The sequence below is a fragment of the Clytia hemisphaerica genome, unplaced genomic scaffold (genome assembly GCF_902728285.1).
Source record: "Clytia hemisphaerica strain Z4C2 unplaced genomic scaffold, Clytia hemisphaerica genome assembly, whole genome shotgun sequence".
Classification (NCBI taxonomy): domain Eukaryota; kingdom Metazoa; phylum Cnidaria; class Hydrozoa; order Leptothecata; family Clytiidae; genus Clytia; species Clytia hemisphaerica.
The window spans coordinates 398,439-420,038 of NW_027104090.1; the positions used below are offsets into that span (position 1 = coordinate 398,439).

The 21,600-nt window shown below is 35.0% G+C and overlaps 2 protein-coding genes and 2 long non-coding RNA genes across 4 annotated transcripts in view; 1 reads left to right on the forward strand and 3 right to left on the reverse strand.

The window, feature by feature from the left end:
* The first annotated feature begins 2,164 nt into the window (after positions 1 to 2,164).
* LOC136812755 (uncharacterized) lies at positions 2,165 to 5,568 on the forward strand. Its single transcript, XM_067069281.1, has 3 exons — positions 2,165 to 2,837; positions 3,590 to 3,751; positions 4,679 to 5,568. Exons 1-3 carry the CDS (start codon positions 2,207 to 2,209, stop codon positions 4,840 to 4,842), a joined length of 957 nt encoding a protein of 318 aa, XP_066925382.1. The 5' UTR covers positions 2,165 to 2,206; the 3' UTR covers positions 4,843 to 5,568.
* LOC136812756 (uncharacterized) lies at positions 5,547 to 8,627 on the reverse strand. The gene is made up of 2 exons (XR_010847391.1): positions 8,404 to 8,627; positions 5,547 to 6,971 (listed from the first exon to the last, which is right to left on the reverse strand). It is a non-coding gene; the product is annotated as an uncharacterized lncRNA (long non-coding RNA).
* Positions 8,628 to 8,688: 61 nt separating this feature from the next.
* LOC136812757 (uncharacterized) lies at positions 8,689 to 11,627 on the reverse strand. Its single transcript, XR_010847392.1, has 5 exons — positions 11,540 to 11,627; positions 10,296 to 10,439; positions 9,824 to 9,913; positions 9,154 to 9,279; positions 8,689 to 8,793 (listed from the first exon to the last, which is right to left on the reverse strand). It is a non-coding gene; the product is annotated as an uncharacterized lncRNA (long non-coding RNA).
* Positions 11,628 to 12,917: 1,290 nt separating this feature from the next.
* Positions 12,918 to 21,600, reverse strand: part of LOC136812706 (SCO-spondin-like) — a 37,361-nt gene continuing 28,678 nt past the window's right edge. Inside the window, exons 17-26 of the mRNA XM_067069231.1 lie at positions 21,184 to 21,390; positions 20,205 to 20,411; positions 18,536 to 18,766; positions 17,876 to 18,088; positions 17,243 to 17,437; positions 16,228 to 16,437; positions 15,432 to 15,641; positions 13,797 to 13,988; positions 13,065 to 13,193; positions 12,918 to 12,979 (exon numbers count right to left, since the gene is read on the reverse strand). Coding sequence (XP_066925332.1) covers positions 12,918 to 12,979; positions 13,065 to 13,193; positions 13,797 to 13,988; positions 15,432 to 15,641; positions 16,228 to 16,437; positions 17,243 to 17,437; positions 17,876 to 18,088; positions 18,536 to 18,766; positions 20,205 to 20,411; positions 21,184 to 21,390 — 1,856 coding nt within the window. The remainder of the gene's footprint in view (positions 12,980 to 13,064; positions 13,194 to 13,796; positions 13,989 to 15,431; positions 15,642 to 16,227; positions 16,438 to 17,242; positions 17,438 to 17,875; positions 18,089 to 18,535; positions 18,767 to 20,204; positions 20,412 to 21,183; positions 21,391 to 21,600) is intronic.

Here is a 21,600-nt window from a genome sequence, read left to right on the forward strand (position 1 = left end):
CCAAATAATTTCTTCCTCGCAGACCCGTAAGATGTCTTTTATATTGAGAATTAATTTAAAATCGAGGTTTGGGCCAACCATGGTCTGAGAAGCCGAAAGACTTCAACACATGCTTCATAGAGGTGGTGCTGTGGTGCAACTAGAGGACGCGAAGTTTAACCCCCCTATCAGGGGAAAGAAATTAAATGGAGAATAAGAACGCGAGCGAAGCGAGCGCGAAAATTTTTCGACAATTTTCGCTCTCCTTTGTTATTGAAAAACAGCCTTAATGTATATTATTTTTAGCCAAGTATGCCTTGTTTGGTCACACAATTTTTGATTTTATTTAACACTGACCATTTGTTGGCAAAAAGAAAAATATGGTACGGCGAGCGACGTACCTGCCGTATCCGGTGCGGCGTTCCAAGAGTTTCGCCCAAGAAAAAATTTAAAATTTAGAATGCCTAGATTGACTGAAAACGCATCATGTGCATCATGATGTGAATTATTTTTTAATCGTTCGATGCTGCGCAAGATGTTTTACTAATTATTGAAGGAGTAAATATCGCCTTTACTGTCTCTAAGTTACTGCAGTATCAGTATCAGTGAATACGGAGAGACGACCATATCATTTAGTGCTGACGGAGAAAATTTTATCTAGACTCATTCGTTGGATGCAGTATTTGCATCACAAAAAATGTCATTAAAAAATGCGCCCGCAGAAAAATAACGAAAATATTTGTTTAGATATCGTAAAGTTTTGCTTATTTTGAATAACCTCACCATGACAATAACTCAATAGGACATCCAAGATTGTGCGAGCGAAGCGAGCAAAAAAATTTTACTGGTTAAAATAGCGGAATAGACTTAAAAAATTTTCTGCATGAAACTCATGAAGAAACTAAAAGGTAAATAGTTTTATACCGAAATACCGTTTTTTATTGATAAAAATATCGAAATACCGACAAAAAAAACAGGCAATTTACCGATACCGGTAGAAAATGAAATACCGTAATCCCGTCGTTTTTTTCTCGTAATACCGATTTACCGGGGCTAAAAAGGCCCAATACCGTCATACCGTAAAAGTGAAACCCCCCCCCTATCAAGTGTACAACTTTATTAATTTTTGAGAAAAAATAATTCAAAATTTTTTGAAAGTGAATATTAAAATTAACGAAGAAAAATTAACTTTTTAATCCTTTGAGGCTAGAAACTATTTTAGGTATTTTGAATGCTTCTAAATTAGATAAAATTTTGAGTGGTATTTTGTTTGAGAAAATTGAGAAAAAAATAAATATAACTTCTTGGAATCAATGTGTTTTCTAAGGGTGGGCTTTTATGAGAAAAATACAAAATATTGACGCTGTGAAAAGCATAATAAAAACCATTTGCTTGATGTGTCCAAAATATTTTTGATGTTTTTCTCGTTTTTTCTATAGAATTATAAAAACCATAAGAATGAAAGTTTTGACCAGCAAAGGAAGACGACTAAAGACTCGAACTGAGAACTGAGTAGAAATGGTCTGACTTTTGATAAAATAGAAGTGAGTTTTGGTGTGAGGGTTCTAGTATGAAGTATAAATATTGTTTGTAATTTTGGCAAGGCCAAAACTCGATATCAAATCTAAAGTCTGTCTAAATAGTATTTGCAGTGGACACAAAAAAGACTATCGCTATCGATAGAATTATGAGAGTTTTATACTTTAAAAGATATTCCAGATATGGAATATTGTTAAGAAAAATAAAATAAAAAATGAAAATTAAGTTGGAAAATGAAGAAGAAGAAAACCAACTCTGGTTTCTTATAAAAAAGCGTAAACTTTTAATTTACAGCAGAAAAACGTACTTTTAGGTTCCAAATAAACGGCCCCCACTGCTTGTTAATTTTTCGAAAATTTTCCAACACCTTGGACCTTATTAGGACCCCCCGTTTATAAATTTCCAAGAATATTTTCAGCTGTCAAAGAGAAGACCCCTTAATTTGTTCTAAATAGCCTGATTTTAGCCTATATTTACCTTTTTTGGGGGTTTTCGCAACTACAATTCAGAAGCACAATTTCCAACGAACCCCCCCCCCCGGCAATTAGCCCCCCCCGTTTATTAAAAATTCAAAAGTTTTCGAACCCCCCCCCACGTTTATTCGAACCCCCCCGTTTATTTGGAACCTAAGAGTAATCAATATTAGTTCAAACAATAGAAAAAATTATTATAGCAAGAAAATATTACAATGTGTATCTCTGGCGAAATTCATGACAAATATCCACCCTTGATTGAATTTATCATATGGATGATACTACAAATCATGTGTATTGGTAACCATTTTGGAGTATGGGCACTAATCCCACCTTACGTCATTGATATTACGTCACCTACTTATATGAACGTTACGCGATTAACAAACGTCTCCCTTTTGAATGATACGTCAGCTTGTGATATGCTGTCCGGAAATACATCATTTAAAAATTGCACATTGTCCGAAATTGATAAAGATAATGAAGCTCAATGGAAAAATATTGAATTATTTCGTCATATGTTACTCATCTTCTGCATTGTTGCCATAGTTATATTTTTGGTTCATGCTGTATTATTAATACCTAACATTATACAAGGGTTCCGTGTTAAAGAACCCGCCTTATTAAAAGAAACAGGAAACGCTTATTTTCAAAATGTGCTTAAGATTCATTGCTTTTTCTTGATTTTGGAAACAATTGTTTTTGATATCCCAGCTGGATGTTTGAGTATGGAGTTGCTATCACAGATCTGGGAAGGTCCTTTAACTCAAGAAGAGAATATGAGAGTCAGTAAAATGATTTTAACACTATCTCTGGTGGGTCTGGCTTTTATTGCATTATATAAAGGTAAGAATAAGAATTGACACAACGTTGTTTAAACGTTCGTATTTTGTGCCAAGCGAATTCTGCAGTGTGAAGATGAGCCAGGTCATAGGTTCAATCCATGGTCGGGTAATACCAAAAATTCCAAAAATTTGGTGTTTTCTGCTTAATGCTCAGCAATTAAAGAGAATGATCAAGGGTAAGTGACAATCCAGGAAGGAAAGTATGCGGTGCTTCCTCACACGTCCGTAGAGTAGTTGTCGAAAGAGGCACGCACTACTAGGAAATGGGTGGACGATTCTAAGGGGGGGGGTCATGAATTTTTTCTAACCCTTAGAGGAGGTGTCCCAAGAAAACTCATGTCAAAAGTATTTTAACTGGTTAGGCGGGGGAGGAGGGGGGTTGGCTTGAAATTTGCTTGAGGATATCAATGGGTTGCAAAGTTATTTTGGAATTTTTGAAAATATCCTTTACCCCACCCTAATGAATCCTTTCTGACCACTTCCTTATCCGTATCGAAAACTCACATTCGCCTTTTAAATTACTTAATAACTCTCTATTTAGACTCACCAAATTCTGGTGCGCATAAATCTTTAGTTTGAATCCAAATTTAGTCGTTTACTAATCAGACTTTGAATAATAAATTATGGCAACTGCGCTATTCCCGGGTTTGCATCCATGTTACAATTTTTTTATGAAAAGGTCCCACTAAATACGAGGCGAGCTTGTCTAAAGAGAATGGCCTGAACTAAATTTTTATTTTTAATTTTTATTAGGAATGATGCCACTTTACGTTTGGCTTGGTAATCCGTTTTGTTTTCCTTGTATACCGCTAAGGATTCTGGTCGTTTTCCCTGGTGGTCTTATTGCTATGGTGATGACCTTTGGACCTATCATGGGAGTCACTAAAAATCGACTGCTACAATTTGCACCTCCAGGTATTATTAAGCTATAGATCTTATAAGAGTTTTTGTTTTTTTTTCTAAAAAAGCATTGTTTCGGGAGTATTACAATTAAAATCTCTTAGGAATTCCTCGAGGGAATTCTATTGTAATATCTCCAAAACAATCCCACAATGCATCGCTGTTTTGGAAAAATCAAAAACTCCAATAAGGTCTATTGTAAATGTGACGTAATGTCAAATCACATTGCAAGGGTGTACATCGCGAATTACCAGAATTTATGTTACGTTAACACGCTCTGGTTCCGTTCCACTCCGAGACGAAATGAAGACATTCCATTGGTTAAATTTAAGTTTTACGTCAATTCTAACCAATAGATTGGCTTCATTTAGTTTCCGAGTGAACATGGTCTAAACTAAAAGAGTTTTATTCTACCCAAAGAGAATATTTTGAAAGCAAATCTTTTTTAAATCCGTCATTTACACACCTGTATCACCTAAAATTATAAATACCCGACCGTTTATTATCTAAAATCAATTTTTCTTTACTAACACGTGCAAATGGATTCTTACATCTCACAACTCACATAGCTTTTGTAAAACAACTTTTGGGAAAGATAATAGAGATACTAGTACTGAAGTTTCGAACACTACAGAAAGTTCGGTGATATGTTTTTTACTAGGAAGGATCTCTAGAAATTTTTTAGAATCAACCTACATTTTAGGGGTCATACACTGTAAAGTCAATTTTTCTGACTAACACGTGCAAAAGAATCTTTACTCACAAATTGATCAAATCGTTTCATTGCGGGGAAGATTCTGATATGGAAGATAATGAAGAAAACAAAATAGGAACTTTATTTTTTTTCCACAAAAAATGATTATCTCGGGGATTTAATATAATTATAAAGAAAGTCCTGGGAGAAGAATTTTCCCAATTAAAATGTCTTATCTCCTATTTCAGTGATGCAAGTTGAAATTGGAGATATGGCGAACACCTTCTTTTCAATTGGGATGATTTTCTGGGGTTGTTTTGGCATCATTGGCGGCATGACAATGATGTGCTGGTATAAATTTTGTAGACCTGGTGCCGAGGGTGAAGTATGTGATGTTTGCTGTGACGCATAGATTCGTTTGGCATCCTAGAACCGAGCTCTCTAATTTTGTGACAATGGTATGATGGTATAAACTTTGTGGACTTAATACCGAGAGTGAAGCATGTGACATTTACACCTTAGAACAAAATCTTGTTAGAACCCAGGTCCCTAATTTTGTTTTAGAAGTGTTACAACAAAACTAAAGAAAACCGTCATATTGATAAAAAAAGTGCAATATTTGCTGATGTGACGCTAAAACTTGGGCGCTATTGAACTCCAATAAAATGGACAAGATAAGGAGTTGGTATATGAATTTTACGGGTCTCGTGCCTAAGTTGAGGTATACAATATTGTTGTGGTAGAAATGTTCTCCACAGTTTTGTATATGCTTATTGGACAACCTAGAACCCAACTCCCAACATGACTCTGATGTTATCTGTTTTGACAACAGAGCTTACTAGCTATCTTAGACTCTTTAACACTTCCAGAATAAAGATATATGTATGTATCTTTAAAGGTCCTGGACCCTAGAGGTCTTCAGTCGATAAAAATAGTAGAATGTTGAAAAACAAAAACATTTTCAAGGTTGAAAGATGGATACATAAGCTTTACGCATTGATTTCAACATCGAAAAAAGCAACTCAACTGGCACTACAACACACACTACAATACAACAGTTGAAATTTTTGAATCACTTAATACCAATCAGAATTAAAAGAACAATTATTTTGAAGATTTCATGAGAAAATCTTTTTTCATCATTATTTATTGTGTATAAAAGAAAATTTATGAGAAATATTTTGAATATTATGTATATGTATATGTTCATGAACACCCCGCCAAGTATATTAATGTCCAATATCATTCCAACTTTGTATCATTCCCAATTGGCAAATAGCGTCATTTCAACATCCATCTAGCGTCCATTCAACGTCGGATGACGTTAAAATGGTGTGTTTCAGCAACTCAATCAAACTACTCTTTCAACTATATACAAACTTCATAAATAATATCTCGTTAAATTTTGTGTGTGACTTACCATTGATATTCTCAAAAATACAGACTTTATAAAGACACTTGATTACTGTATTGAATTTGAAAGTTGTTAGCTTTTTTAGCTATTCCAACATATTAGGGGAGAGCAGGTGCTGTTAAATCTTATTTTGAAAATATCAAGGATAATAATGCATTTTTTCGTATATTTTTACTGTACTTGAAATTCATTGGCAGTTATGAATAACTACGATGGCAATCATTTTCACTGCTACCAACTGATTCTGTGCTTATTACAATAACATTTTGATATCCAATACTCCTGCTTCAACAAACACACAACATTTTCAACGTCAAGCCGACGTTATATGGATGGTATGAATGTAGTCGCTTTGGCGTCGTGTGCCAGCTTAGGAATATTGGATTTACAGTTTTTTTTGGGCAAAAGTTAAATGACTGAATTCTATCGTGAAGACTATGACTATCTATGACACCCAGCTGGTACAGTACGTCGTTTTAATGTTCATCTGATGTCACAAGGGCGTTAAAAAGACGTTTTCTCGACGATTTGTGTCAGCTGAATGAATTTGATTGTCATTATCACTTTCCTCTTTCAGCTCAAGTCAATTTTGATTGACTTAGTGCTTCATCAAAATGCCTTTAAGGCACTTAACAAGGAAATTTCATTCAATTTTTTTTATAAATGGGGTTAGGCATGGGTTAACTTAAATATTTTTTTAAAGAAAACAAAAAGTTTTAAGAAAATGAAAAAAATCGCAACCAAAATAACGTAAAAGAATTTTTTAAAGAAAACAAAAAGTTAAGAAAATGAAAATAATCGTAACCAAAATAAAATTAAGTGAAATGAAATGAAAGTTTTTAAATGTAAACAAAAGCAAAATTAAAAATAAAATGAAAACTAGAAAATAAATACAACTAAAGAGTAAAAGAATAAAAGTGAAATAAAAAAATACAACAAAAGGATTTAAATCAAATAAAAATGAAAACGAAAAATAATAAATGTTTGATATCATCAAATCAATAGGTACGGTAAGATAATGATTACCAGACAACTTGATTCTTGATGACATCATACTTGGTCAATTTAATTTTTGATTGGACACTTGTTGTTCAATTCATCACAGATACGTTGGTCACGGTCGTATCCTGAAAAAAAAATGTATGTATGCAATTTATTGTCAACTGCTGAATTTCAAGATCATAAATAATAGTTATCACACGGTACCGAGCACAATATGGGGATATATATTTTTCGAGTTCAGATTTTTCGTCATACTTTAATCGTAGCAATTTTAGCGAGACTAATTTTAGCGTATATTAGCGAGTCAGGAAAATCTAGATTTTTTTGGATTTATTTTAGCAAATCATGATTTCAAAAAATTTCGCGTGGATAAATTTTAGCGAATACTTGTATTACATTATTGACTGAATTCGTTTTCTAGCATTTCTTTGCACTGAAACCCTTCCTATTGATAAAAATGTATCAAGGCAATAAAACCAGAAATTTCGTGCGGATAAATTTTAGCGATCTGTCGTTTCGGCGTGTTTTAGCGAGATTTATTTTAGCGAAAATAGGGAAAACTCGCTAAAACGCTAAAATTAGTCTTGCTAAAATTTCTACGATTAAAGTATATAGAAAACTCTGAACGAGAAAAATATATCCTATATTGTACGACTAAAAGTGTGGTAACTGGTTTATCATCAACTTGAAAAATATTAACAAACTTTTCTACATTTTCTCTCACCATTCGTGTCTCTTTTTCTTTGTTTTGTTTTTCTTTCTCTCTTCAATTTTTTTTTACTTCTGCTCTATTTTGATGAAATCAACATCAAAATATCCGAAAGAAGAATCGAATGTGGTCATTAAAAAAATAAAAGCTCCTTTTGATAATTTTTATGTATTGCAAGCAAAAAGGAAACATTTCTAATCACAAAAGTGTACAAAAAACGATCTCTCGCTTACCAGACCGCTTTTTGAACGTGGTCTTGTATTTGTAAGGTACAATATGAAATACAGCATTTATGTACGCGTTTTTAGCCAATCAAATTTTTCATGTTGATGATATACAGGAATTATTGTTGATATTTTTGACAATCAAAGAGGAAGCATTTATCGTGATTCATTTATTGACCCGTTCGGAGAGTTGATTTAATTTTTAACAGCAAATCATAATACAAATTATATTGAGAAATTAAAAAAACCCTTTATCACAGATGCCCTATCCACTATCCGCAGGTGAGAAATTACTCTCGGGTACCTAATAGCCGGATGGGTGGGGGGGGGGTTTGGAATAAGCGGGGGGTTTGGGAAAAATCTCGGGGGGGGGGGGTTGGAATATAAATGTCCTTGGTGGAAAATTTTCGAAAAGGAGGCTAAGTTAGCAGAATTAGGGCAAAAAAGAGAACTTTCAAAAAGAATTTCCCAAAAATCAATAAGCGGGGGGTTGGAATAAAAATGTCCTGGGTGGAAAATTTTCGAAAAATTAATTAGCACCCCCTGGCTATTAGGTACCCGAGAGTAAGTGCTATGGTGTTGGAGTTGTTGAAAAAATGCTTGAAACGAAAAACCAGGATCTACCTTGTTCATTGGTTGAACAATCACCAGCTTCTGGGATGACTTCTTCTTTCTTTAAAAGATCTCCGTCTTTACATAACAACCACTTTTGGCAAGGATCAACACCAACACCGAAATCAAGTGGAAGTTTAGTTTCTTTAACCAAAGCTCCTGAGGCGTCTGGTGAGTTTGAAATGTCCTTGCAAGCATCGACCAAATCCCATTGTCCGTTACTTTTGGCAACAGTGGTAAGTTGAGAACAGTAATAATTTTACTTGTTCTCATTATGAAGAAGAGACTTACCGACACAGACATTGTTAACCAATTTGAATCCAGAGTTACAGGTACAGGTGAACGAGTTTCCGTTATTGGTACATGCAGAATTGGCTTGACATGGGTTGTTGTCACATGGTACTGTTAGAAAAGATACGAGTTAAAAAAATAATATAATATCATCTTCATGCGAAAGGCTATATAATTTTCAAGATTTGGATGAGCTTATAAAAAGAATAAGGAAACTGATTTTCAAACCAATGTATTGCAAATGATCAAAAGGAAATTATAATATGATTATAATTAAAAGAATTGTTGAAACCTCCTTGAAAATGGCAAATTTTGGGTTGCGAGCTGAGGAATATGAAGTCACTGACAAACGAGAAACTATCAACTCTACTATTCACTACGCTCCCTTATTCGACGAAAACCAATTCTCCTTGAAAATTGAATAAGAGAGACTAAGAACTTTTTTAAAGAGAAAGAGAAACGTCTACTTACAGACACAGTTGTTGGAGTTCTGGAGTGAAGTAACAAAACCTGGAGCACAAGAACATGCATACCCTGGTTGAACGTTTATATTGGTACAAAGTTTGTTAAGTCCACATCGTTCTGAGTTGCATTGTTCTATAGAATAAAAAGTAGATTATAATACGTTATAAGAACTGCCTTGAGTGGATTAAATTTCGCAAAATTAGCCCTTAAAATCACAAAAAAAGGCTAAACCAATAGGAAAATGAAAGAAATCGCGTGAAAAGGACGGGGGTCGCAAAAATTAATTGACTTGTGTTATATGTATGATAAGCAGATATTCAATAGGTAAAAGTTGGTTATTGAGATTTATTAACCCGATTTGTTCCCAGTATGTTTTTGAATTCTATAAAGATTAGATTTCTATAAACATGATGTTCACTACGCTAAATCATATCTCTGATTTCTATACCGAACAGCAATAGATCTAGACCTCACCTCTCTCTCATTTCTGAGAGATCAGAAAATTACATTTAGCAAAATAGAGGGCGGTAGCAACCGATGAAATACCGCCAACTATTTCATTTAATACTTCACCGGCCTAACAATCAAAACAAAAATTTGGACAAAATTCAGCAGCATTATTTCTCGACAAAATATTTCCCTTAAGAGTTTGACTGAGAAAATAAATATGTGTTACCTGCTTGACATGTAAAACCACCAATTGAGTTTAAGCAAACTTGACTTGATCCACAATAAAGGTTTACAGGAAGTAAGCATTCATTGATGTCTAGAAGAATAGTTGAATGAACGAATGTCTAGAAGACTAGAGGAATGAACGAATGTCTAGAAGACTAGATGAATGAACGAATGTCTAGAAGACTAGATAAATGAACGAATGTCTAGAAGACTAGATGAACGAACGAACGAACGAACGAACGAACGAACGAACGAACGAACGAACGAACGAACGAACGAACGAACGAACGAACGAACGAACGACGAACGAACGAACGAACGAACGAAACGAACGAACGAACGAACGAAAAGAACGAACAACGAACGAACGAGATAACTAAGAGAGGATACAGAGATACTGGGCGTTCTTTCATGAACGTCAATTTAGCGTTATATGGGCCTTATGAATGTACGTTATTTGGGTGTTTACTTACCAGTACAGACAGCATTATTTTGATTGCCATTTGATTGAGTGAAAAGGTTCGTATTACAATTACACGTGTATCCTGATCCTTGGCTAGTTGAAATACATTGAGCGTTAGCATCGTTGCAAGTATTTGGGTTGGCAGTGCATACAGCTTTAAAAGAAGAAGATGAAAGGGGTAATCAATCATGTTCTACTTTCTGTACGCGCTGTACGTGAATTATAACTTAAGGCCGGTCTCCACTTTCGCGCAATATGAGCGAAAACTTTTTGACGTTTTTGTAAGGTTGAAAAATGAAGCAATTCCATTGGTCAAAATTGACGTAACGGATGATGAAAAAAGTAGAACTTCCCTCAACTTTTTTTTTGTTCGCGCGGAACTTTTTTATGACGTAATCTTTTCTTCAGGCAAAGTGAAAGTGGAGCCCAGCCTTTATAACAGTGGTCAAAGAAATGGACTTGCAGAAGGAAATGGACTTTAAAACAACAAATTAGACAAGATTCTTCGAATTCTTCTGGTTCAGACGCTGGAAAATAAATTCAAAAATCTGCGAAAAATACAATCGAAACGAAATGGGACCTACACGCTCTTTTTTTATAAGAATACACTTTATAAGAATGTCCATGATTTTCATAAATTGTCAATTACCCCCAAGTAAGGCTCACTCCTTTCACAAAAATACTATTTTATGCTTGAGACGTATGTACTAAATGTGAAATCTAGTCTGAATTAGGATCCTAATCTAAGAACGCTGTAAGAATATTTTAAGATGATTTTCCCAAAAAAGTTAAGAATGTCCATGATAAAATGGATTTACACCATTCTTATAAAAAAAAGCGCGTAAAGAATGATGAAACTGTACTCTCTTGGCGTTTTTTTTCCCACAAAGATGAGAGAATGAAGGCTAGCTAGTTGATTGTTGCCATGGAGCGCATAGTTACTACTTCAACTTTAATCATGTTATTTATAAATCGATGCAATGTTATTTTACAGCCCAAAAAAGATAGTAGTGTCAAAAACACAGTACTTTATCGGCCAAAACTTAGTCGACCTTAATTTTAGTCGGCCTTATTTATTAGTCGGTCCTAATTTTAGTCACTCGTAAAAATTTAGTCACTAAGGGCGGACTAAGTTTTGGCCGATAAGGTATCACTCTCACCAAAATAGATTGACAAATATCAAGAGATTTTCAAAAGATAAAAAGTCATATGTGTCCAGGGTGGTACAGCCCAGCTTGAGCTAATTCAACTTACCAGACAAGCATTGATATGATCCCTGTATGTTAGTACAACGTTGTGTTGACAGACATGGGTATGGAGAATTGGCACATTCGTTAATATCTGTAATAGAAGATAAAATATAAGTTTTTTTTTTCTAAAAACAAAGTTCCCAAAATGAGGCTTTAAAGTCAACAAATTTGAGAACATCTTAAGAGAACATTCGCATTTTTAGAAAATTACAACAAAACAACCATAACGGATTTCGATAAACTTTGTGGTCAAAGGAAAATTCTTCGTCTGAGTCAGAAAATGGATTTTAAACAATAAAGGGAGGGGGTTTAGAGATTTACGGTGACACGGTATCGGCCTTTTTTCTATCTGGTATTTCGGTATTTTAATAAAAAAAAGTACGGTATTTTGGTAACTTTGAAATCTTTCTGAACTGTTTTCTTCATAAAGAGATTTCTAAAAATCGCCTGCGGCGCTAAACTTTCTTAAATTTTAGAAAACTGCACTCATGTTATCTAAAACGATCAGTTTTGACACAGTATGTATATACCACTTTAGCTCCCAAACAGTAGCGTGGTGACATGGGTCAGAAACAGTTCCACCTCTAATCAGTCTAGTGGTAGCTTGTTTGTGGTTATAGTCCATACTATACTTCCATCCTTTAAATAATGACTTTTTACAAAAAAAGTGCTACCTTCTCTCAAGCACTTACAAATGTCTTTTTTGTTTATTGGAGTAGAATTTGATCCAAAGGCGAATGGACGGACTAAACCAATCTGGAGTCCCTCTCCCTAATTTCACATCAAAAAACACACTTTTAGCCACAATTTTTTTTAATTTGCCTCCCCAATCTTGGTCAAGTAGCCATACTATTGCCCTTTTCTCAAAGGAAGGTGATGGGATAGGTACTGCCTAATTCTCAAAAGCGGAACTAGAGAATTATCCATAATAAGAGCCTTTGAGGGACTTAGTTACAATAGTAAAAACATTCTAAAACATAGTGCGTTTAGCCAAATAAGAAAGTGTTTAAAATCGAAATTTTTTTCTTCGGTCGGCACAAACCATGGTTGCACTTTGTCGTAATCAAACTTCACTTCTTCTATGCTATTTGCACTTGGAAATTAGATCGTTCGTCTGATAAACTAAGCTAATAACAGTTGAAAATGAACTTTTCAACAGGAAGTTTTTAACAAGGTATCCCAGGTATCCCTTACTCCTTATTTCATCAACAATTTTTTGCAGTTGAAATACCTTTCCTCACGAAATAGGTCCAAATGAAATGTAAAAATTTTCGGTGACGGTATTTGGAGTTCATTGTGTCCGGTATTCCGGTATTTCGATACTCAGTACCCCTTGACCCCCCCCCAATAAATTGGCATATATTCTTTTAAACTTTGGTCAATTATGCGAACAGACAAGCCTCCTTCATATACTTCACTGAGATGGACAAATCCATCGTGTGAACTGGAAGAATTTTTGACACTGAATATTGTAAGAGAAACTTCCAAATTACTAGAAGACGACACCAAAATAACCACATCAAACTTACCCTGGACAGAGACGACGGTTAATTGGTTTCCACTAATGAGTTGATAGCCAGCGTTACATTGACATTGGTAGCTTACTCCAACATTGACACAAGTCGATGATGCTGGACATGTGATTCCTTGACATGGCTCTTATAAAGAAACAGAAGCAAGAAATATTTCAAGGTGTTGATCCATTATGAATTCGCTTGACTTCGAATGTACAACAATTTTGGATTTCAGTGAAATTTTGTAAAAAAGTTAAAAATACGAGCCCCACACATTTTCATACTCCCGGGAGTGAACATGCGTTATCGACTATTCTGATTCTGAAATATTGAAGATCACAATAAAAAAGATTGAACAATTAGCAAGTGTGACGCATTGGGCTTTTCCAGAAAAAATTTTTTACCCCCACTGTTGAGTATATTGATTTTTCGAAGTATCAAACCCCCTGGCGGATATCCTACCTTATTAGTAAAGACCCCCAAGATATCCATTCCTAAAAATATGCTGAACCTCCTGGATATCCTCTCTTATAAAGATGCTTACCCCATGGATATCCAATATCCTCAACAGGGGACACGGACTATTTCTGGAAAAGCCCATTGAGTATTTCATACTTATAGTCTTGGAAACAAAAACATGTTGAAAAACTTCTCGGTCTTAAGATTTAAATAGTTGTCTGCTCCAATTAAAACAAACAAAAAAAATTGTTCAGAATAGCCACCGTCGGATGACGCACTCATACTTACGGGCACATTCGCTTTCCAGACAAGCAATAGTGTCAGACTCATCTCTCAAGTTAGCTACAGAATAACCACAAGGGAAAGGATCGTTCTTTGGCGAGGGATTGTTGCATGATCGAGTTCGTGATCTGACACATTGGTTAGCTCCGTTTCGTGAACAAGTTTGAGCAGGAGCCCAGGTAGACCACCACCCTTGAACTAAACGAGAAAAATAAATGAAAATTATAAAGAAAATCAATGAACTGAATACCTCGCTCTCATGTTGTTTTCTGACCAGCCACCAGAACCATTGCAAAACCAACGAGCCTCGAACCCACAACCATGCCATTCGCAGGCATTTGCTCTACCATTGAGCTACGGGTCCATGTGGAACCCGAGGAATACAATAAGAACCACTATATTTTCTGAGAGAGTCTGAGATTGTTCTTAAATTTCTATTGTTCCAAACAATAGAGTTATTATTCTGAGGGCCTTAATCTGAGGCTGATGTTCTTATTAAATTGTTCTTATTAAATATGATAAACGTAAGTAAGTAGCCAAGCCTAAGTTCTGTCCATCCCATTATTATGATTTAGACCAAATTTGAAGTCAATCGCATTTAAAGGTTTTTTTTTTAAATAAGAGTGAAATCGTTTGCTTACTTACGCATAATTCACAAGCTTTTTCACATTGTATTGACAGTCGGTACCACTACATGAAAAAGGCAAAGTTTTCTTCCCGAACGGGAAGGTGAAAATAACCCGAAAAGGAAACTATTTCCAGATTGAAAATTTTATCACGTTTCTGTTTCCCGTTTTTGTCAAGAACTTTTCATCAATAGAATTTTTGTAAACAAAGCAGATTTTTGTTTCCCGATCGAGAAAAAGTTTCTAAATAGGGAAGGTTTTAATTGGGAATGGGAAAAATAGAATTAATAAGCGATTACCCGGTGGATTTCTTAACTAACTGGTAAATATTATTTATTTTTCCTCCTTTACAAGAGGGACAAGTTTTTAACTTTTCACAGGCATTTCCGGAGTGCTCAGAGGCCACTTTCCCGATCGGGAAACTGGTAAACTTTCCAATTTGGAAAGTCTAGCCATTTCGGGAAGTTTTCCACCTTCCCGTTCGGGAACTATTTCCCGTTAAGACAATAGTTGCCTTTTCCATATAGTGTTCCCGACTGACTGGTTCTTATCTTTCTTTTTTTTGTGTTATATTGTGGGTGCAGTTAAATCAATGAATATTGAATATAGCCTTTTCTTTGTTTTTAACCTTCATTATTTAACCGGAATTCTGCGATAGGTAGGTGTACTACTTTCAATCTGACGTTTATGTTAAAACCACGCGGGTCACGCTTTTTGAATGGGAAATAAGTAACTTTATTTCCCATCCAGGAGTTTCAGGTCTAGCCCCATCGGGGCTTTGAAGTCAATGATCTGAATGTCCTAGATTACTGGGCTATTTACGTTAAATATTGACTCTATAGCTGTCTATAGTACTATACTATACTATAGTATTGTATAAGTGAACATAAAAAACACAGTAGTGTGTTTTTATCAAGTTCAAGGACTTATCAAGGACTTGATAAAGATAACCGTCGAAACGTCGTACACACTACTGTGTTTTTTATGTTCACTTATAGTATTTTTGTATACATACTGTAGTTGCAAGTTCTTCGCACCAGATCTTGTGGAAGGTTAACACATTTCTTTTCGAAAAAACCATCATAGTATGAAGACCGGTTTTGAGCATCAGTAGGGCAAGTATTTAAAGTTGGTTGTTCGTTAAGACAAGTATAAAATTGTCGGCAATCATGCAAGTCATTTGAGAATGGATGGTCACCATCAGCTTTGCCAGCACATCCAACGTCTATGGTAAAAAAAGAATCAATGGATTATTCTAATATAATAATATACATCATTATATACCTGTAGGCAAAAATAGCCATTGATGAATAATTAACAACTCTTTATGACTCAAAGTAATTAAGAAAATCATTAAAAAAGAAAAACATTCGAACGTTCGATTATGGGAGTGTTTTATGTGAAACATTCGACTATTGACATAATTAATGCTTTGTTTTTGCCTCTAGGTATATAATAAAACATATATTCAATAGGTTTTCGTTGGTTATTAGATTTATTAACCCTTGATGATGTATATATTACATCACCTCGGGTTAATAAATCTCAATAACCAATCTATTGAATATCTGCTTATTATTGAATATCTGCTTATTATTCAATATCATAATATGCCACTTCTGTTACACATGGATCTGCATGGATTCAGTTCCGTTAAAATGGCTCCAAATGAATGAAAATAAAGGTGTTAGTAAAAGAGACGAAAAGTTATATATTCAATGGATTTTTAATAAATATGGATGAAAAGTCCATATATCGGATCAAGTCTCTGAGACCATTTATTATTTTCAGGCAATGTACCGAATACTTACTCGGGCAGTTTGGGTCAGGGTCGTCACGGAAACATCGTCCTTTTTCAGGGAAGTAAATTTGATCGTTCAAAATACATTTTTCGTACGTCTTCGTATTGGATGGTGGTCCAGAACAAGTAATATATTCTTTGTAACAGCCTAAGTTGGTGGGTGTGGATAACTCCAATGTCTTTGAGTAGTTACCTGCTATTCTGCTTTGACAGAAAGCATCTGAAAAAAAAAAAAAACATTTTTTCAAATGATTTTTTTTTGTTCTTGCTTATGAAGAAAATCAATTTTGGCAATTTTAGGTGTCAACTGTCCAAAAAGTTTCACTAAATTCGATTTCTATAAAACTATATGTAAAAATCCCGAGAACATGAAAGAATCTAGCTTAAAAATGGGCCCCGTTCGCAAACAAAGTTCCATAAAAACGCCGAAGCTTGAAATAATTCAGGCTTAAAACATTTGAAAGAGATCGTAATATAAAAAGTCGTGAAGTAAAAGTTTGACGGCTATTAAACTTCACGAATATCGTTTAGATGCCATCATTATAGCGTTATCCATGAAATTAATGAAGTCTAAGAAAATCCTTAAATTTCATCGAAGAGCAGAATCGTTTCCGGTCAAAGCACAGTTAACTCACACTAATTCGAACTCGAGCGGTGAATCTTATCTATTCGAATTACAGAGAGATTCGAATTATAGAAAATGTTTTCACCTTGACGGGGAATAGAAAAAGTTCAAATTATAGAAAGATTCGAATAAAAGAAGTTCGAATAAATGAGATTCTACTGTATAATGTAATTATACCCTTTTTTATAAGAATAGTGTACTTTGGCTGAGGGTGAGCATTATTCTTATTTTTCTATTGTTCTAAACAATAGGCCTATTGTTCTAACTCTAAAATCTCACCCTGATATTCTTATAGAAGTTATTCTTATAAAAAAAGCGTGTATTTACTTTAAAACTAAAAGTTAAAAGCGATTCGGTTAGATAACAACGAGATTTGATAAAACTAAATAATCAGTTTTACCTCCACAACCTGATGCTCCAGCTCGACATGGAACTCGTTGAGTAGGAAGACCAGGGCATTGACGATTGGGATCATTTGATGGGACTGGTGAAGGACTGTTACAAAGTCTTGTTTGTGTTTCTGAACATTGGAAATTGTTGTCAACAGAACAACTAGAACTAGCTGCGTAAGTCCATGAACTCCAATAACCTTGAACTGTAAATAAATAAGTAAATAACCAATTAATGTCATGTCTATAGTTTATATATCGTCATTTTTGAAGGAACAAGATCTTAGTTTTCATTAAAAAGTAGGTATTTTCGGAAATTCCCTCTTTTATCGTACTATAGTGGTTAAGGCAAAATCTCATGTCACGGAACTTGAAATTTACACAAAAATGTTGTATCTGATCTTTACTTTTTATATTTTGCTAACATAAAAATTCGTCTAAAACGGCAAACTTTGACTGAAACGGCAAACCTTGAACACTGTTTTTACTAAAGTGACCGAGATTCTTCAAAGTTTGCAGAGTCTTCCCAGAGTCTTACTGATTTATTTTGACTCAAAAGCTTCCCTTAAACCAGAACAAATCGGTCTGAGACAGGATAACTTTGAATGATATTTTTACAGAGTCAACTGATTATGAGTACGAACCTGGACTACAAGTGGCTACTGGAATACGCTCACAAAGTTTAGTATTAGGGTTATAATATGTGGGTCGTGGATCATTAGAACCAAAAGTTGTGGTGTCTTGTGGACAGTTTACAAGCGAGTGAGCTTCATTGTTACACGAGTAATATGATCGACAGTCGTATGTTGTTAATAGTGTTGAGAAAGGAACAGAACCACTAAAGATTCCAGCACAGACTGAAAGTAAAAGAAAATTAAACGTGTTAAGTAGGTAATTCATGTCTCTGCACTTCTTCTTTGTACACCCCGGCAAACAAATTGGCCTAATTGAATCTGAACATAAAATGGTAGTTGCTTATGCATAGCGAAAGTTTTATTCCATAATGGCAGAAGAAGTTGCATCAAAGTTTTGTCAAATTGTAGAAGCTCTACCAACCCTAATGCTAAAAAAATGTTGAGTTCGAGTTTTACTGGTCTATTTTTTGCGACAAATAGATTCGCGATGAATTATTTTTTCCAGTGGACACCCAGCTTTAGAAAGGTATTTTTTATACTATTTCGAAAAGACTCGGTATGTGTAGGTTATTGGGCTCGGTATATTGGACTCGGTACATTGGCTAGTTTTGAACGTATATACATATCATTTGGGTTTGAAGGGTTAAAACGAAAAAAATGGTGTTTTACCTGGACATCTTGCATCCAAAGTATTTGGTCTGGTGATACAAGCTCCAGTATTGCTAGAAGTTGAAGATGGTGACCAGATAGATCCAGAAGGACATGTCCTGACTTCTAGGGTATTCAATGGAGCACCAGAGCAACGTAGATATCCGTTGAAACAAGCAATGTTTGGTGAGTTCACCAGATCCTTCAATGTTCTTGAGTAATCACCAGCAGCCCGACCGATACAGAATTGATCTAAACAAAGACATTGTAATTGATTGATTAGTAGCCTATACATAGACGTGACTGCGTAGAAAAAAAACCCGTGACGTTTCGTTTTCACGGCTTTTATTCTAGGCAGTCACTAAGAAACGGAGGTACAAATCCTGGCTTTTGGTGAGGTAATCGCTAATCGAGGTTTTAGTGTAATCAAAGTCATATTAGCAACGTTTACGCTCTATGATTCCTACCCACTCGAAACGAGATAAAACCATATTTTCAGACATTTTAAAGACTAACTTTATTTTGATTGGTTTAGAAATAGGATGTTTTTCACGGAAAAGTTTAACAAAAAAAAACCTTTTTGTGTCCTGGTCCTCAAAAAGATGAGAATACATGTGACAGAAACCACAGCTGCAACAATGCTCACCCCAATCCAAATTAAAAGAAAGCCACTCTTCGTTTTGTCTAGCCTGGATACCAGACTCACATATGTTTAGTTTAAAATTTTAGCTTATTATTCTTCTTATTATTAAAATTAATGTATCTCTGACTAAGTGAAAAAAGATACCAGTAATCAAAATTTAAACTATTGAACAATCAGTTTTATCTTTACTGAAGCACAAGCTATAATATGTCTTTACATCACATTTTAAGCTACTCACAAAAAATGGACTGCAATTCAATTAACGGTTGAAAATAGGAAGTTTAAATTTAAGTTTTCCATCCTTCCCACTTTAGTGTCAATTTAGCAAGTTGTATATTATTATTCAAAGTCATTTTCATGCTTTATAAATTTGAATATACCATTATATTATTCAATTAAAACCATTAGAGTCTGAATGAATGTCGTGTTTTTCATTATTTTAGTGGCATTTTGAGGAATTTCATGGAAGCCATTTTGGAAAGAGTTTTTTGCTGATAAGATTTCACTGCATATGCCACCTTTTTTCTAGGTCAATTTGCTGAAATCGCATCCAATATTTTATTTTAACTCCTATCCTTTTAAAGGGGATACTCTTTCTAATTCGATCTTCCTTGGACCAAGAATTAGAGATATCATACATCATTCGATATATAGAGTATTTGAAATAGCTTAATAGCACCTTAATCCACAATTTGTACGGGCGGGTGAAAAAAAGATGGCATGACACAAACCGCGACGCTCATACCTATTGTATATAGGACCTTTAAAAATTGGACGATCTCATAAGAGTGATAAAAAAAGAGAATAAGGTCTAGTTTAGACGGCTGACTTTCTGCCCTGCCTATTCTAATTGTTAGAGTAGGCTGAAAGTGGGCACAAAGTTGGAAGTTAAAACCTTTGCTTGGAAATATTGAAAGAAGACATTTGACGTCAAAAAATGGCAAAGCATTGACTTTAGACAGCCCACTTTATGCCGACTTTAATTCACAATTAGAATAGGCAGGGCGAAATATGTACCATCTAAACTAGAGCTAAAATAAAATATACCTCCGCATGGTGGGGGTGTAGTTTGGCAAACATCATTCTTTGTCTCTGTAAGGGCGGCGTTACCACATGTGGATCCACCATTTAGAGGAGCTGGGTTGTTACAGGCACGTGTACGGATCATTTGTTGAACACCATCGTTACCACAAGCAGCTGAACATGAGGTTCCAGCAACGTATTGCCATGCACCCCATAAGCTGAGACCACCATCTAAAAATTAAATCAAATATTGCAAGTAGCTTATGTGAATGGAGACAGAGATCTAAAGATTTGATTGACAGCTAACTACCTTATTGGAACTAATTTTAGCGGGAACTAATTTTCGCAGTCGAAAAAAAATATCCGTAAAATTGTATTTCGCGGGTTTTAATTTTCGTGGTTTTGCCCTTTTTTGGACAAATTTCTTTCATTTTCCTAGAGATTTTTCAAATTTTTCGATAAAATTGAAAAAAATTGTATTTGGCAGGAATTAATTTGCCGTTTGCCGTTAGACAAAGTTTCAAACACTGCAATGGCTTCTTCTCGGGTACCAATTCCAAAAAACTCCAATCAATAATGGCGGATATAGCTTGGTCCAGGGATATATAAAGGTCAGTGGAATTGACCCGAGTTGAACCCGCATCCTTGCGCATTGTAGTCGAAGGGACTACCTTTACACTACGGTTCGTTATTACAACCCTGTGTTACAGACCCACTGGGACCCCAACCCCACTGGAAAATTTAGCCAAAATTCCATTCCCGGTGGGAAAAATACCATACAATCTCAGCCCCACTTGGAAATGGACTTTGATTTCATCCAAGTAAAAAAATTGCACTCCAAATCCACCCCACTGGACTTTTCCACTTAGGAACAATAGAAATTTTACCCCTATTGGGATTTCGAAATAAAATTTAATCCCCAATGTGGGAAAAAGTTTCACCGAGGCTGTGAGACAGAGGTGACTATACATACCCCTTTATATCCCTATCAACAGTTACTTACCAACACGGCAGGCTTGATCAAGAGGTCTGGCCGAAACACATTGGTAACCACTGTAATCTAAGAATCCACCATTTGGACATGTCAAAAAGGATTGGACACCACTGAAGCTACAGGATACATAGCCGGTACAATAAAGATCGTTCGGGTTTCGGTACATTGGTGTGGAAACAGAAGATGCAGATCCAGTACGTCCGATACAGAGATAGTCTGAAAAATATTAAATATTTTGAAAAATATTAATTACACGGTCTTCTAGAGTTGGGATACGGGATATACAGGGTCAGTAAAAACCGTATTGGTGACGAAAATGGCCGAGTAAAATATATATTATTGTTTAAGAGATAATAAAATATGTAAATTTTCTTTTGAGAAACGATATAATATATGTTTTCCTCACTACTGACCAGTATTCAAAAA